Source organism: Chionomys nivalis, chromosome 24 (assembly GCF_950005125.1).
Source record: "Chionomys nivalis chromosome 24, mChiNiv1.1, whole genome shotgun sequence".
Taxonomy (NCBI): Eukaryota; Metazoa; Chordata; class Mammalia; order Rodentia; family Cricetidae; genus Chionomys; species Chionomys nivalis.
Window position 1 is genome coordinate 44,066,843 of NC_080109.1, and position 17,936 is coordinate 44,084,778.

The window sequence follows — 17,936 nt, forward strand, 5'->3', positions numbered from 1 at the left end:
AGAGTCCGTGATCCCCGCCAACAGACCACAGGCCATGCATAAGCCCCCCGGGTGTGCGCAGACCCACAGAGCAGCTCCTCAATGTCCCTGGGGGTAGGGGCAGCCAAGCGCACTGAAGGATTGAGTTGCCTTCACAGGAGGAATTTGGTGCCTTATTTGTTGTCAACTGGTCTCTCGCGTGGCTCGGGAGTCGATATCCTCTCAGAGTGCTTCTCGTCACAGTGGGTTTCCACGTGACTCTTCTGGTCAAGTGACAGCTGTCATAGGGATGTAAGTCAGGACAATGCCACCAAGCAGAGAGACATGCTGAGCTCCACAGAACCACGTGAAGCTTGCTATGGCTTGAATCTGAAGTGGCCTCCACAGGCTATTGTTTGGACACTTCCTCTCCCATGTGCAGTGTAGTAAAGGCTGTGGAGCCAGGCCGAAGGCCTGACTGATGGATGTAGGTACTGGGTGGTGAACCTTCCATGCTTGTACCTCCCCATAGGTCTGGTCTATTTCTCTCTGCCACCTCCTCATGATCACACCCACATACACACGTGCATGCACACACACGCGCACACACTTGTATACATGCATGACACGCTACCTTCACTCCATGAGGAAAATCAGAAACCCTGGTTTCCGTTCCGCACTGACAGCACTGGCTAGAATGTTCAGGGGAGGTATTGCTTATCCAAGTCTGTGTGGTCTTGGGTCTTTTCAGTGACTGTACCCATGGGGATTTGAGTGGGGTCAAGGGTTCACTGGGCATGCATCTGTCACAGATGATCCTTAGCTCCAGACTTTACTAGACCAAGTAAAATGACAGTGTTTTACCCTTTACTGCTGCAGGCAGGGCTGTCAGAGAGCCAGGGAGTGGCTTCTCCAACCAGAGTTGCAGATAAAGAAACCCAGCAAGAAGGGTGTCTTAGGTGACCATTACTTTGACAAAACGCCATGACCAAAGCATTATACCTCTGGAGCTTCCACAACACTGTTCATCATTGAAGGGAGTCAGGACAGGAACCTGATGCCGGAGCTGATGCAGAAACCAAGAAACTGGCTTGCTCTTTGTGGCCTGCTCAGCCTGCTTTCTCTTAGAACCCAGGACCACCTGCCCAGGGGTGGCACCCCCCACAATGGCACAACCCCCACTCCCACCCCCATAAATCACTGAGTAAGAAAATGCTCTACATACAGGTTTGCCTACAACCTGATCTTACGGAGGCATTCTCTCGGTTGAGGCTCCCTCCTTTCAGATGACTCTAGCCTGTGCCAAGTTGACATAAAACTAGTCAGCACAAAGGTCTTAGAACTCAGAAGCATGGTTGAAAGGTGAGGAGCTTCCCCCCCCCCCCCAGTTAGGATCTTGGCACCAGGGACAATTCTCTCTATTCGCTGCATGTGCAGAAAGGGGCTATGGAGTGGGAAGCAGACTTCATAAGGAAGATTCTGCCTGAAATCACAAATACCTCGATCCCTAACTCCTACTCTATCCTATATCTGTCATGCTTACTGCCAGCTGGAGGGCAGCCACCGTAGCCTTGCCTGTGTGGCGGCCCAAGGCCAACCATCCTTCAGTTCAGGTAGCAGTTGTACAGACCACTCTGTCTCTGTGTCTCTGTCTGCACACACATCATGTGTTTTATAAACATGTGGAGGCCGGAGGTTGATGTCACATGTCTTCCTCCATCCTCTCCACCTTGTCTTTTGAACCACAAGCTCTCGCTGAACTTTAGCGATCACCAGTTCAGCTAGACTGGCCAGCATGCTCCCGGTAGCCTCTGGCCGCCACCTCCCCAACACTGACGTTAGAGGCACATCTGCCTCGGGTGCTATAAGACTGAGCCGTTCCCCAGCCACAGGTAACTGCTGCTTTTGTTAACTCGCGCTGCTCCTTTCCTTCCCTGTTCCCTGAAACATTCTTAGCACGTTTGCAGCAGTCCTCAAGGCCGTGACTGTGCCAGGACCTGGAGAGGCGTGTAGCAAAGCCACATCAGCTTCTCTAAACCTAGGCACCTGATGACCACCCCTGCCTGTTTCAGGTAACCCAGCCTCTCCTGGGAAATGAGTTCCTGAGGATGAAATGTAAGCTCTTTATTCAGTGTTTGCAGCCACGAGCCACCCCACCCCACTTCTTGTCTTGGAAAGGGCAGAGTGGGGTCTGGCGCCAGAAAATACATAAATCCACCCAGATGTGGAGTGTCCCCAGGCCCCCTTTATGAGCCCCACCTAGTATATAGCTTGCTGAGCACATCTCAAGCCAATATTTATCTTTGATGTTGCCTAGAGTCTGCCAGTACTGGAACAGCATCTAAATATAGATGCATAAGCAGACTAAACTATAGCATAGAACCTGGCAGTAGTTCATTTGGCCAGGGCGGCCTCACTTCTTTGATTTTCAGTTGCATTTCTAGCATATTAAACTATGCTCCTGCAGAGAGTGCCTACGTCTGCACCCGATACATGGCCATGGTCAAAGTAGATGACATGCCAGCAGCTTCATGTAACTAACTGACTTAGCAGGCAGTCAGGCACCTTGGAAAGTAATGTCAGAAGGAGAGTGGAGAGAGTTGATCCCAGGACGGATCTAAGCACGTGGCCAGAGAGAGCTGGTTTACCATGGGGTCCAGCACCCTCATCTTAGTTACGTTTGTTCGTACAGGCGTGTGTGGAGGCAGGTGTCACATTCCTCGGGCACTGTCTACCTTGTTTGCTTTGTGTTTTTGAGACAAGTAGGACCGGCAGCCCTGGGAATCTGTGTGTCTGTGTCCCCAGCCCTGGGTTGCGAGCATGTGCCACCACACCCTTTTTTCTTACATGGATTTCGGGATACAGTTCGGGTCCTCCTGCTTCCACGGCAGGCACTTTACCAAGTCAGCCATCCACCCCCCACTCTTGTGTGCCAAGAATGAAGAAGCTGTGGAAAATAAACAGGGGACAATTCTAATCTATTAATTTCAAGGCAGTTGGAAATACCAGCCAGCTTCATCTGCTGGTGCCAGTTCTGTTGAACATGCTCGCTTCCAGCACTGGTGGTGCCAAGCTAACTGGGAATGTTAGCCAGGGCACCACAGCCCCCACAGTGTACAGAATTACTCTGGCAGGCAAACACGAGCCTGAATTAATTGGGATGCTCGTGAATTATGTGTGTAGAATTAGCCCAGAAGTGTTAGGTTCCTGAAGCAGGAGCCAACCCTTGTGGAAAGTCCGTCTTCCCACATGCTAAAGACAGCTGCTCAGAGGATATTCAGCAGAGGAAAAACTACTTGAGAAAGTATTTTTTACTGTTTTCAATCTTTCTGTTACATTCTTTGACAAATTAACACAAACAGTTACATGCTGTTTTTAAACACATTTTAACTTTAATTTAATTTTAGTCAGGTCCTAGAAACAGCATTAAGTACTTTTTTGTGTGCCTCCCTGCTAGCTTCCAGGCAAGCCGACCCTCCCGTAAAGTGGCTTTTCTCCTGGACCCTTTGTCATTGTGTGCTCTCAGCCACCGGAAGGCGGCTCAGGAGCCGAGGTCCTGGGAAAAGCTGTTTTATTTGTGCTTAAGCCTTGGAATTGCATGCTAACAAGTTTTAACCCAGGGACTGGGAGTGTGGCTCAGTAGTGCAAAGCTTGTCTGTTGTGCCAGGGCCTTTCGGTTCCACCCTCAGAACTATTTTAAAAAAAAAAAAAAGAGCAAGAGTTTTATTTGGTCTAAATTGTAATTATGTAGCTGAAGTAATGGCATTGCTGCAGGGGCAGTTTGGGTTAATCATTGTTGTCTAGGAGTTTGATGATGATTTCAGCATCTGCAGTAACTTGGGAGGCATCTTAAAGGTCCTTTATTGGATGGCTTTGCATGTCCACGAGGCTGTAAAAAGCAGAACACCTGTTAGGTGAGGCATGTGGTCTCCTGCAAGCAAGGGATATCAATAAAAGTTGGCTGGAATTAGACAAGGGCCATCAAATGAATGAGTATGAGCTGTAGAACAGGTGACCACAACAGTTTTCAGTTAGTTGGTTGTTTCTGAGACAGAGATTCCTCTGTCCAAAGGTGGCCTCAACTTTGTTTTGTAAACTAGTTTGTCTTTAAACTCCCGATACCCTGCCTTTGCCTCTGTGTGCAGGGATTATAGATGTGTGAGATTACCCCGTTTTCGTGATGCTGAGTATCAGACCCAGGTCTCTGCGTGCTAGGAGAGCACTCTGCCAGATGATGGCGTCCGAGCCCTACCATCTCTTGCTTGTGTTCATGGATCCTGGAGTAAGGATTGGACTGAACTCACGGATGGGCAGTCAGCTCTGTGGAATCCTGAGATGCAGCTGGGAGGGCTCTTTGGCTGAGTGAGAGTCCCCTGAGCTATTTGGTTCTCTGGTATAGAGGCCATTAATAGATTTAGGATTCCTCGCAGCATGGATTACGAAGTGAATGTCCTTACAAAGAGACTGATGCTTCATTTGTCCCCATTCCGGAAGCTGTGTGTGTCCCTCCTTTACCTTGGTTCTAAGAGATGTACGCCCCTGTGCTGTGAGGCCTGAAGAACGACCTTATTTTTCCACAGATAGAGCATAAAAGCTCCTTTGTGACATAGGCTTCTCTTGACTGCTTTAGTCCTGATAGACACCACCAGATGCCCAGGCACTGTGCCCTCAGGCTATCAAATACAAGATCACAGACTTTTGAACACAAAGTGGTTTTTTTCTACTCCTGCTTTTCTGTTGTGTGTCCAGGCGAGAAAGAAGAACGGGAGAAACAGGTATCAGAAATGTAGTCAGAGAACACAGGAGGCAGAGAGGGCACCCCGTGCAAGTCCCAGGCCAACCAGAACTCTGAAGTGAGACCCTGTCACAGTAACAGAGACAAACGGGGGGCGGGGGGATTTGGTAAGAGGGCAGGATAAGACCCTCAGCACAGCCCAACAAGCTGGAAGAGCATACCCCTGGTTCTTCTCCAACCCAGGAAGAAAGGTGCTGTGCCTGCTCTCTGGGGGTGTCAGACCCCACCCCTGAGTGTCTGCTGCTCCTGAGAAGTGGATCCCGTGTCCCATTCCTTGGGTGACTCACCACAGTTCAGCAAAGCGTTTCCTTGGGGTGGGGGTAAATTACTTTTCCAAAACTATAAACTTACTTCATAACCAACTTTTATTTTTTCACTGTAGATTAAAAAGATAGAAATATTTAAATAGGCACTAAAGGGGTAAGAGAAAAATGTAGTCTGGTTCTCAGAATCTCTCCTTCAAATGTCACTTTAAGATGAAGTGTATAGTAAGACATCTGAACTCCCTGGGGAAATGGTCTCTGTCCCTAGAGTGCCCATCCCATCCTCAAAGTTTGCAAATGTAGGTCCCGCTCTGCTGTGTGTTCACACAGGTGCCTCCCTGAACTCCCTTCTCTCACACTTATCCATGCTTGAACACTTTCCCAGGCCAGAGAAAGCTGCCTGTGATTGCCATTCCTCTGAGAGCAGGACCCCAGAGAGTTACAAGCAGCCAAATGGATACAGGGGGGTGGGAGGGTCACATGCTGACGATGAGGGTTCCGTTCTGTTAGAAGGCTATTCTCCCTGAAAATGGTGGAGTCCTTTAGAATGTGGATAAAGAGAAGCAATTGCTTGCCCAGTTCAGATGAAGTGTTCAGCCTAGGCCAGTTGAACCATAGCCATACTGTGATGGTGACCAGGCTTCCAGAAACACAATGGAGGGTTGAGGGGGTGAACCGAGTGGCATTTTCTTCCAAAAGAAGAGGGAAAAGGAACAGGGATAGGATCTCAGGAATGGGAAGGTCTAAAGATGCTGTGAACACAAGCCAGCTGGCTGGCAAGTCCAAGTCCTTTTCCTCGAGAGCAGTTTTGACCAGGAGCTTGTGGGGCGGGGACAGCATCTGGACCCTGCTCAGAAAATAGCTCCAAGAGTGATGAGCTGGTACCACTGGGCTACAAGGGGATGGGGATCGTGAAACCTGGAGAAGGAAGCGGCCCAAGATTGGAAGTGAAACACCTCAAGGCTGGTCTGCACCCAGTTTGCTCTCAAGACAGTCTCACATTCTAGTAAAGATTAAGCTGCCCTGGAATGAACTCAGGGTGAGCTGTGGAAACAAGCATCGCTGCATGCCACAGTTTATGAACGGAAGCAAGCCAGTGAGCCCTGAAAGGCAGCCTTTCTTTGGGACTCAGAGGCTCTGGCAGCGCAGTCAGGTCAGACCATGGCAGGGGTTACTTCAGTTCATGTCGAAGTAAGTCAGTAGCCTGGTAGCCAGGTCTGCCTCAAAATGACCAAGGGCGTGAGCTTGGCTACTCTTACTCATTTCTCCAATTGGAATAAACTTGTCATTCATTTTCTACCAAGGACAGCACAGAGCCTGCCTTCCAGTCTGCTGCTCCAGACTGCATGTGTTCATCATACCTGGTTCACCAAGCTGCAGTCCTGCTGCTGCTGGGGACCTGACTCTCTGTGCACCACACCATGGAGAACCCAGCAGGGGTGACCGATCAGAACCAGGTCTGGCCACAGCTCTTCTGCTGCCTATTGTTGACCAGATTATTGCTGAGAGCAGGACTGAAATACCTAGGGATAGTATCCATTCCTGTTAAGGCCATCGTAGCAGAGAACTTTGCAATGGCTGACTTCAGTTATGGGGGGAATGTTGCCTGGGTAAGAAGGTTAAATGCTTGCTATGTAAGCATAAGTACCTGAATCTAACCCCCCACCATGTAAAAGCCGTGATGTACACAGCCCCAGAGGTAGGGAGGCAGCCAGCCTCGCCAAGTCAGTGAGGTCCAGACCCAGTGAGAAACTGTCTTTAAGGGGGTGGACAGTGCCCAAGGATAACACCCCAGATTGTTCTTCAGCTCTATATTCACATTCAGATATGTGCAACTGTACATGTATACACACAAACACACAAAGTTTTCAGATATGTGCAACTGTACATGCATGCACACAAACACAGTTTTCAGATATGTGCAACTGTACATGTATGCACACAAACACATAAAGTTTTCTAGGTGAAACATCTCAGCAAAACCTATGGCACTTTAGTTAGGTTTTGTTAGAAGTGAGAACATGCCATAGCTTCTCTTTCTATCTCTCTCCCCTTTTCCCCTCTCCCCCTCACCCCCTCTACCTCCCTCCGTCTTTCTTCTCTCCTCTTTCAGAATTCTATTAAATATAAAAGCCATGATCTACACAACGTGAACCTTCACTAACGGACAGTTTTTATGGATTTAATTTCTGATTTTAAAAAATCATAAGCATTTATATTGTCCTTCCTGACAGTTTGTAGGAATTTTTCCATCTTTAAGAATTAGCTGGGTTTTTTTTTTTTAATCATGTCTACCTCTGCCCACAGAAAACAATAGTATTTCATTCGTAGATGTTACCAGGATCCTACTTGGTTTGTTAACATTTCCCCAAACCTCCTATGTATTATTGGGGGGAGGGGTCTTTTATAAATAGTATTTGTTGATTTCTCTTTTTTCTCCTGCATTTTCAACATTCTTTGCCTCACCATGTAGAAGTCAGGCTGGTGGGCAGACTAGCAAGACGTGTGTGTCACCGCATTTGCCTCCGAGCCCAGTGTCTTGCTGCATCTCTGCTTTCTAACCTCTCACCTGTGGTCCCTTTTGGCATGGCAATAGCTTTCGTGGATGTCAGTTTTTCTTTATCTTTTCAGGACCTCTTCAGTAGGAAACCTGTCACACATGAATGTTTTCTTTATTCAGAAACCTCTCTATCGTCTGAAATATTTTTGACAGTCTGCCTGCTCTTGGATTTGCTTTATACTCAGGGACTTCTGACAAGGTTTGATTCTTTAACCCTGCAAAGTTTAATCACCAGATCAAACTCCACAAATACTGCTTCTGAAATTCAATTCCAAGGTCCAACCAACTCTAAATCTTTCTACATATTCCTAAGTGCTAGTTGCGTCATAGCACATCTTGGGGTTGTTATTGCGTGAAAGCTTGGAGGCGAGAGAGAGAGCGCCCAGTGGTTAGAGGCATGTAACTGCTGCAGACCCTAATGTCAGTCCCAGCACCCGCACCCATGCCTCACATCTGCTTTGAGCTCCAGCCCCGGACCTCTGACGCCCTCTTCTGACCTTAACAAGAGCTACATACAAACACACAGAATGCAAAAGGAAAAAGAAATAAGAAGGAAAGTTTGGATATTAAAGACATCAGGTTTTTAAAGTCAGAGTCATGTCTTGAAGGACATGGGATGTTTCCATCCCTAGGTCTCCAGTGAGCACCACAGCCACACCCCTTTGAAAAGCAAACACTAGTGTCTCCTGTAGATAACTCTCTGCTCTTATTTAAATCATAGACAATATGACTTTTACATGTTAAAGCAAATTGTCCAGTAAGGAAAGGACTCTTTTATTTGCTGGCTATACTTCTAAGTACCAGAAATGGGCAGTGGGGGCCAATAGAAAAAGGGAAAACAAGGCACTTGGGAAGCCAAGGTTTGGAATGGTAGCAGCTTCATTGGCGGGGTCACCTTTCTCACACTGTTTACTTGGAGTTCTGAAATAGAGGCGGAGGTGAGGCAGATCCAGCTACTACCGAAAGGAATACAGACACACTAGGACGCTCGTCAAGTATAGTCAGACACTGGCCATAATTTGGCAAATAGATGTATAAAGTTTTCCTATGAACAAATCTACTATACCAACCTTAGCACTCAAGGTGAAGGTCAGCGTACATCAGCAGTGTACCAATGCACAACGATTTTGCTCTGTCGCGATGGAAGATTCTTCACTTTTTATCCTCTACCTCCATAGTTGAAACCGAATGTATTTTGAACCCTTGACAAAATGAACTTTGAATCTTCAGTACTGTCGGGGCTTCTGTCAAAGACAGTGCCATCTTGCTTGGGGAGGAGATGGGCAGTTGGGTTATAAGCAGTGTGGTTTTCACTGTTGTGTTTAGTTTGTCTACTCCAGTGCATTTGTCTTAATTATATGTCACCTAGAATATGTTCTCACAGTCTGTGCTCACAGCCTGCTTACCAAAAGGAGACGCTTAAATTGGATTAGAAGGAAACTGCCAGCTTCATGATTAAGATGTGATTGAAGAGTTTCAGATGTGTTCCTGGGGTCTCTGAGAGTCTCCTATGTGTTCCTGGGGTCTCTGAGAGTCTCTAATGTGTTCCTGAGGTTTCTGAGAGTCTCAGATGTGTTCCTGGGGTCTCTGAGAGCCTCTGATGTGTTCCTGGGGTCTCTGAGAGTCTCGGACTTGTTCCTGGGGTCTCTGAGAGTCTCAGGTGTGTTCCTGGAGACTCTGGATCAATGAGGATGTTGGCTCTCTTGTAGATTTGTTAGTTCATATGTGAGCTTGTTTTGTTTTGTCTGGAACAGGGTTTTCCTGTGTAGCCCTAGCTGATCTCAAACTTGGTGTGTAGACCAGGCTGGCCCCAAACTATGCTTATTATTTTGCTTGTGCCTCATGATGTTGGGATTGCATGTGTGCACCACCATGCCAGGCTAGTGTGTTTACTTGTTTGTTTTCATTGTCCATTAATAAGATAATATGCACTGTGTGTGGAAATGCTGTTCTAGAAAACTGCTTATATGAATTTTCTATGCCTGTGCTTATAGCCCAATTTAACGACCCTTTTCCTTAACTATGGCACGGTAAGGCTCCACTGGAGCACTCAGCCTAGTGACTTAGGCAAGCATTCTGCTGTCGCTCACTCCCAATCCCCTCTCTCCATGTTATTCTAAGGCAGGGTCTCCCTAGCTCCTTACGCTGGCCTTGAACTTTTGACCCTCCCTTGAACTTGTCAACCTCCAGAGTAGCTGGGTTACAGCCTAAGTCATGTATGGGAATCAGATACCTTACTTGTTTTTCTTTTTACACAAAAAAAAACTTGTGTGAGGGTCCCCTTTTCTCTCTTGATCCATCGACCATCAGTCCGAGAGGGTAAAGAGGCAGAAGAGGCTTTGTATGTGGGCCATGAGCACAAATGGGGACAGCCTTTCCCGGGACAGATTTTGGTGAAACAGCTCAATTTTATTCTAGAATATATAGGACTGGGGAGCCTAGGGACAAACCCTTGTTTGTGTTAAGTAGCACACTTCTGTCACAAGGCTTGGTATGTAGCAGAAGGGTCCTGTAACAGAACTAGAGCAAGTCTTCTTAGCAAGGGATCTGTGCCATGGGTCAAGCTAAAGGTGAATCAGGAATCTAGCTTTAGAGACAGGCATCTGGTTTAGAGACAGCTTTCAGATAAGGTCAGTCCTCAGGCCCAGGGACATTCTCCAGATGAGGGCAGCTAGAGAGCTGGAAGACTTGCTGGGGAGGGAGGGAATTCCATATTGCTGAGCTTAGAGAAAGCTGCCAGGCTACTGAAGACTGCGACCTCTGACCAGCCAGCAATGTATTCCAACAAACTTGAAACATATTCATAAAGAACTTAGAATGAATGAAGGGAGGAAAGGGGGAGGGAGAGGGAATATGTATGCTCTCAACCATCTTCCAAGGATTGACAGACGCTGAAGTTCAAGTCCATATGCAGTGGTTGAGCTCTTTTGGGAAGAAAACAGATGTGGACGAAGACTGCGACCATCTTGTAGGGATCCATAAACAAACAGCTCATTGTCACTGTAATGTGTGTGTCAAGGGCCACCGTGACAGAAGAGACAAACACCTGCCTGGTGTTCAGCCTCAGGGACGGGTCTTTGGGGTGTGTGAGGACCCCTGAGAAAGACCAGGCCACTTCCAAGGTGGCGAGCCTCAGCTCTGTCAGAAACTCACATGCTTGACTGACCAGGACCCCCACCCAGGATCTTAGTGGTGGTTCCTGTGATACTGTCAACCAAAACTGTTAGAAGTGCAAGTCCAGAGGGCTCTGGGCCTCGGTGTTAGGCCTGTGGGGGCTTTTTATGTAGTACCGAAGAGTTCCACAATAGCCCGGAATGGAGGATAACAAAGTTTTATTTATTTGGGGATAAACGTTCAGTAAGGGTAGCAGTCTGCAGTCTTCTGTGTGTGCTGGGAACTGGAACCGAATCCAGCAGAAAAAGAGGCTGTGCACACATTCTGTCTGCATTTATAGTACATGAGACCATGCCCAAAGTGGGCTGGTGTCTTTAAAGGCTATTGGCTGAAGGTGCTCCCACATTTATGCTCCACATGGGTCCCTCTCTGCATATCTTCTTCTATTGCTAGTTTACCCAAACTAAAAATTTCAACAGTTGTTTAAAATACTCCTTCATTTTCTTATGTAATTTGGTTTTCTAATTGCATCCATTTGGAAAATCACAACAAAACCCCATTTATTTGTACAATAATTTTTAAAATTTCTAAATGAATGCATTGACAAGGCTAATGATAATAATAAGCAGGAAAGTTAAGAGTGCAGTGCACCGGGTGCCATTCTGTAGATAATAATGCTGCCCTCGTCTCTGTTCTTCCAGGGAAAGAGGAATAGTGGCTTCAGACAGTGTTTCTTTGGGAACCAGAAGCATTGCAAGTTGACGAAACTCTGTCCAGCCATGGGCTACACCTTCAGGCTTGCTGCTCGGAATGACATTGGCACCAGGTATGGCCTCTCCTCTGCTTCTAGCCCTTCAGCCTTCAAGGTGTGGTTCCGGCTGTCTCTCACATTGCCTCCACACCGAGCAATTCTGAGGGGAAGTCCTAAGGAGGGAGAAGGCCTCTGCGGTGACAGAGCACACCGGCCTTTACTCAGCACACTGGTGGTCCCAGAGACCAGGGGGAAGGTAGCAGTAGAACTCCATAAAGGAAGTCCTCCCCTTCCCCCGCCCAACACCTAGTCCTTGGTCTGTATCACTTTTAATGCCTGTCCTGCAGGTCTTCCCTTTTCATTTGTGCGACTGTTGCCAATACAAAGAAACTTCTGCTGAGCAACTATTATCGCCAAGTTATAGAATCAGGGAAAACCCAGGCCGCCTTGTCTGCAGGTGTCTCCAGGCTGCAGGAGAAAGGGAAGAAGAGGACCTGACCAAGGACACATTGATTAAGGGACTTTGAAAAGAGGCCATGTCTCAGTTCTTGCTATGTAACTGTTGATCAAGGGGAAAATCTTATCGTTCCATGACTGCACCTTAGGGACTAAACGCTCAATGACCCCAGCCTGGAGATCCTCCTGTGATCTCACTGAGGTCTCAGACTGCTCCCAGAGCCTGGAAAGCAGCATAGCTCAAGGGTGTCCTGGCCAGAAAAGTCGGAATGATACAGGCTTCTACAATTCAGGAATTAGAAGCACCACAGACTTGGAAAACCGTTTGTAAAACTCATGTTCCTTCAGCACCGTGACGTGTTTGTACACAGTCATCCACAGTCTCTCAGTAGCAGCTGTTCTTACCTTGATAAATGTGCTGCCATGCTGTGCCTTTGAGGGAATAAAGTCATAAGCCTGCTTTCTTACAGCTTGGCGTGCTTTCGTAAAATGCAGATTCTGGGGGCACGAGAGAACAATTGAAAGCTGTGGTGGGAAATGTCCTGTGTACAGGACCCTTTTCCACCACACGCCAGTGGGGCTGGGTAGAGGCATGCCTCCCTCCTTTAAAGCACCAGGACTCCCGACACGGCCCTCAGGTGTCTCTGTTCATCTCTGCAGTGGTTACAGCCAGGAGGTGGTGTGCTATACACTGGGAAACATCCCACAGATGCCCTCAGCACCCAGGCTCGTCCGAGCTGGCGTCACCTGGATCACACTGCAGTGGTCCAGGCCCGAAGGCTGCTCGCCGGAGGAAGTGATTACATACACCCTGGACATCCAGGAGGACGAAAATGTGAGTCTTGCTCGCTCTACACCTGCAAAGCATCATGACATCTTACGGCCAAACTCAAGGCTGCTCTTGGTTTCTACCGCTGCTGTCATTGCTGTGCGGGTCCAGCTGTCCTTCCCAGCTCAGCACATGGCTGCTGGCCTTTCTGCTGGAGTCACCCTATGGCCCCAGATACGACCAACCAGCAAACCCTTTAAACTGTCCTTCAGATTACCCAGAAATCTAACAGACGTTCACCATCTCCACAGCTGAGAAAGCCTCCTAGGCAGCCTTCCCCTTGCTCTGAATGACTGCAGTGGCCCCAGCTGTGCCCCAACATCACTCGGGTGTTCTGTGGTCACTGTCACAGAGCCCAGGCCACCCAGACACCTGTTTGTAGAGGGTGTCTGCCTCCTAATGCCCACCCCCACTGGCCTGTGTGCTTGGGTTTTGTCACCGCCCTTGTTCCTTATCCCAGTGTGCCCTGGCCTTGTGAACCTGCATTTCCTGTGTTCTCCTTCGGGGGCTCCTTGAAGATGCCTTTCTCACTTTCCTGGTTTCCTTTGGGTATCCTCTCACATCTCAGCAAATATCCTCCCAGAAGAGCCCTTGCCTGACCACTCTGGACAATCTCGGCCATGTGGAACTCTCTGCAATGGTAGATGTGTCCTGTAGTTTATGCGGGATGTGTGGCGGTGAGCATTTGAAATATGGCTGCAGACTAAAGGAGTCTTTGATTGTATTGAGCTTAAATCCCAAGAGCCACCAACTTGTGATGCCGGGACAGCGTCTCAGGGGCTCCAGCAGCCTGCCTCTTGTCTTCCTGTGCCTTCACGGCCCACATGGCATGCCTTCTCCTTCTCTGTGTGTAGGGATTTCTATTTGCAGTTGCCTTCTTTGGCTGATATGCCATCATCTTGCAGACCAGGCTCTATATGTCTTTTAGTGGGACTGATTCCCATGAGCCTGAAGGGAGCCTGATGCACAGACGTTGCCTTGGATGGATGGATGGATGGATGGATGGATGGATGGATGGATGGATGGATGGAGTGTTGACAGAGGTTTCTGTCCCAGCTGGTCCCCACAGCTGTTTAGTTCCAAAGACACACAGAAGTCTACATTAATTATAAACTGGTTAGCCAATTAACTCAGGCTTATTAACTCTTATAACTTACATTAACCCATACTTCTTGTCTGTGTTAGCCACATGGCTTGTTACCTTTTATCAGTGAGGCATTCTCATCTTGCTTCCTCTGTGTCTGGGTGACGACTACAGACTGACTCTTTCCTCTTCCCAGAATTCTCCTGTTCTGATCACCCCACCTATACTTCCTGCCTGGCTACTGGCCAATCAGCATTTTATTAAACAAGTATAAGAGACAAATCTTCACAGGTTATAGGACCATTGCCCCACAGGAAGGGAGGGAGGGAGGGAAGGAAGGAAGATAAGGAACACTGTGGATTGAATTCAGTATATTTTCCTACTGTCGTAAGGTCTATACTGAAGGAGTATGTCCTTCACCATCCAAGCCTTGCTTTCTCCCCTAGCAAGAAGAGAGTGCTGTAGCTCAGGAGCCCTGCCTGCCTGCTATGGCACAGCCCCTTGCAGTGTCTGCTTCCCCAACAGCAGGCTTTTCTCATGACAAATTAATGGTTAAATAAAAAATAGGTCACATGCTTACTGCTTTGTCATGATACAGTTGGCCAGAGCCAGGCTACACTGCCGTGTGACAGATGAGACCTAAATTGAAGTTAGAAAGCTGTCCGTGCCGTGACTGATCCTCCCTTAGCTATGGCTGCCAGCCTCTGGGCTCATGGTGGCGATAGGAAGCCACAGTAAAAAGTCCTGGGTCCTTTGGAATTTGAGGTGTGGGTATGAAGATTCTGATGTCTTTCTGCCTTTGCCTTTTCAGGACAACCATTTCCACCCAAAGTACAGTGGAGAAGATCTGACCTGTACTGTAAAAAATCTCAAAAGAAGCACACAGTACAAGTTCAGGGTGAGTCTCATCGCCTCAGCGCTAACTCTGACATTTTGGTGTTTGCCCACTTACGTTTCCAGTGGAGTCTGCAGTCAAGAAGGGCTACAGTGGGCAGCACCTTCACAGGAGCAGACGCACTCTCTAGTCAGAAAACCATGTGAGAAGATGCAGTTACAGTGAGGGCAGGTGTGCACCCGGGAAGACCCTAACCTGATGCTGTGTCCCCGCCCTCACTGATGGCTCCAGACACTGTGTGTCCCGCCCTCAAGGGAGACTCCAGTCTCTGTGTGTCTCTGTCCTCACTGGAGACTCCTGACACTGTGTGTCCCCATCCTCACTGGAGACTCCTGACACTGTGTGTCCCCACCCTCACTGGAGACTCCTGACACTGTGTCCCCACCCTCACTGGAGACTCCTGACACTGTGTGTCTACCCTCACTGGAGACTCCTGACACTGTGTGTCTACCGTCACTGGAGACTCCTGACACTGTGTGTCCCCACCCTCACTGGAGACTCCTGACGCTGTGTGTCCCCACCGTCACTGGAGACTCCTGACACTGTGTGTCTACCCTCACTGGAGACTCCTGACTCTGTGTGTCCCTGTCCTCACTGGAGACTCCTGACACTGTGTGTCTGTCCTCACTGGAGACTCCTGACACTGTGTGTCTGTCCTCACTGGAGACTCCTGACACTGTGTGTCTGTCCTCACTGGAGACTCCTGACACTGTGTGTCCCCGTCCTCACTGGAGACTCCTGACACTGTGTGTCCACCCTCACTGGAGACTCCTGACACTGTGTGTCTGTCCTCACTGGAGACTCCTGACACTGTGTGTCTACCGTCACTGGAGACTCCTGACTCTGTGTGTCCCGTCCTCACAGGAGACTCCAGACTCTATGTGTCCCTGTCCTCACTGGAGATTCCTGACACTGTGTCCCCATCCTCACTGGAGACTCCTGACACTGTGTGTCCCCATCCTCACTGGAGACTCCTGACACTGTGTGTCCCCGCCCTCACTGGAGACTCCTGACTCTGTGTTCCCGTCCTCACTGGAGACTCCTGACACTGTGTGTCCTGCCCTCACTGGAGACTCCTGACACTGTGTCTCTACCCTCACTGGAGACTCCTGACACTGTGTGTCCTGCCCTCACTGGAGACTCCTGACACTGTGTCCCTGTCCTCACTGGAGACTCCTGACACTGTGTCTCTACCCTCACTGGAGACTCCTGACTCTGTTCCCGTCCTCACTGGAGACTCCTGACACTGTGTGTCCTGCCCTCACTGGAGACTCCTGACACTGTGTGTCCTGCCCTCACTGGAGACTCCTGACACTGTGTCTCTACCCTCACTGGAGACTCCTGACACTGTGTGTCCTGCCCTCACTGGAGACTCCTGACACTGTGTCCCTGTCCTCACTGGAGACTCCTGACACTGTGTCTCTACCCTCACTGGAGACTCCTGACTCTTTTCCCGTCCTCACTGGAGACTCCTGACACTGTGTGTCCTGCCCTCACTGGAGACTCCTGACACTGTGTGTCCTGCCCTCACTGGAGACTCCTGACTCTGTGTCCCCGCCCTCACTGGAGACTCCTGACTCTGTGTCCCCGCCCTCACTGCCGACTCCTGACTCTGTGTCCCCACCCTCACTGCCGACTCCTGACACTCTTGTGTCTCTACCCTCACTGGCCATGCCCTCCTTCCTGTGCTGTCATGGCATGCTCTGCCCTCTGACCATCCCTCCCGTTTTAGTCTTCTCTCTCATTTCCCACCCCTCCTCAGCTTAGCCCGGAGGTTCTCCCTTTTAATACAGCTCCTCATGTGGTGGTGACCTCCAGCCATACAATTACTTTTATTGCTACTTAATAGCTGTAATCCTGCTACTATTACGAATCATAATGTAAATGCCTAATATGCAGGATATCTGACAGGCGACCCCTGTGCAAGCATCGTCTGACCCAGAGGTGGAGAGCCACGGACCCATAAAGAGGCACCGCTAATGTCACAGCCGGGACCTGTGTCAGAGCCGCAGGCGCGAAGCTGCTTTGCGCTGCTCGTGCGTGCGTCCTCCCGTCCCACAGCTCCTCTGTTGGTCCTGTGCACGGCACTCGTTGCCTTGTACGCCCTGAGGATTCCCCACCCTCGCTTCTCTAATTTTAGGGCAAAGTAATTTAACTTGGCATGTAGTCACCCCAGTATTTCTCAAATTATCAAGCGGAGTGTTGAGACTGACTATTTGAGGAATATAATTGTTTTTGGTATGCTAAAAATACCAGTGTTGGCTCCCAGATCGTAGCTGTACTGCTGCTATTCTCCACCAGATGGCACTGCTTGACTCTTCCATAAGTAAAGGTTTTGTCTGACTTGCCCGTGTTTCCTTTTCAACAAACAGCACGACATAGGTGGAAACATTCTGATTTCATATATACTTCCACCGCAGCCTCCTCTTCCCCTCCTTTATTGAAACGTGGCCTTACTCTATTTCAGAATTGCCTGGAACTGTCCACATAGCCTAGAGTGGTTTCAACCTCCCACATGCTAGGATCATGGGCATGCACCATTACCCTAGGCTTACATTTCTTCCTATAAGGATATACAAATATTCTTAGTTTTAATTGTTAATAACCAAATATCAGCAAAATGAATGATGACAAACACATCGACAGTCTGAAGAAAGCAAGCACTGGCTGGGTGGCTAGGTGGGTGGCTGGGTAGGTGGGTGGCTGGGTAGGTGGGTGGCTGGGTAGGTGGGTGGATGGCTGAGTGGGTAGGTGGCGGGGTTGCTGAGTGGGTAGGTGGCTGAGTGGGTAGGTGGCTGCGTGACTGGCTGCGTGGCTGGGCATCCGTCACCATGTCTGGCCTTGCTGTCTCAGAGTCACTGTCGACATTGCTGGAGCCTGTAACTTATGTGCCCTGCTCTTCTCTTGGCCGTGTTACAGCTGACTGCTTCTAACATGGAAGGGAGAAGCTGCCCAAGTGAAGTCCTGGTTTGTACGACCAGTCCTGACCGACCTGGACCTCCGACCAGGCCGCTCATTAAAGGGCCAGTCACATCGCATGGCTTCAGTGTCAAGTGGGGTACGTTTTCTGCCTCTGCTGCTGCTTTTCCTTTTTGATTCATCTTAATTTCAGTAGTGACAAATCAAACACAAGCACACAATATTGTGTGTGGGAGCATTGTGCATGTGTTACATATGTGTGAGAAGCATCCTGAGGACTGGAGGAGGCCATAGGATTTTAAAGTATAGCCA

General features: G+C 48.9%; 1 protein-coding gene across 3 annotated transcripts in view; it reads left to right on the forward strand.

Annotated features, from left to right (window-relative positions):
- Fndc3b (fibronectin type III domain containing 3B) overlaps window positions 1-17,936 on the forward strand; it is a 299,935-nt gene that overhangs the window by 233,540 nt on the left and 48,459 nt on the right. For all 3 annotated transcript variants that reach the window (XM_057756973.1, XM_057756974.1, XM_057756975.1), the window contains 4 exons: window positions 11,392-11,516; window positions 12,558-12,732; window positions 14,622-14,708; window positions 17,625-17,763. In XM_057756973.1, the coding sequence (XP_057612956.1) occupies window positions 11,392-11,516; window positions 12,558-12,732; window positions 14,622-14,708; window positions 17,625-17,763 (526 nt within the window). The remainder of the gene's footprint in view (window positions 1-11,391; window positions 11,517-12,557; window positions 12,733-14,621; window positions 14,709-17,624; window positions 17,764-17,936) is intronic.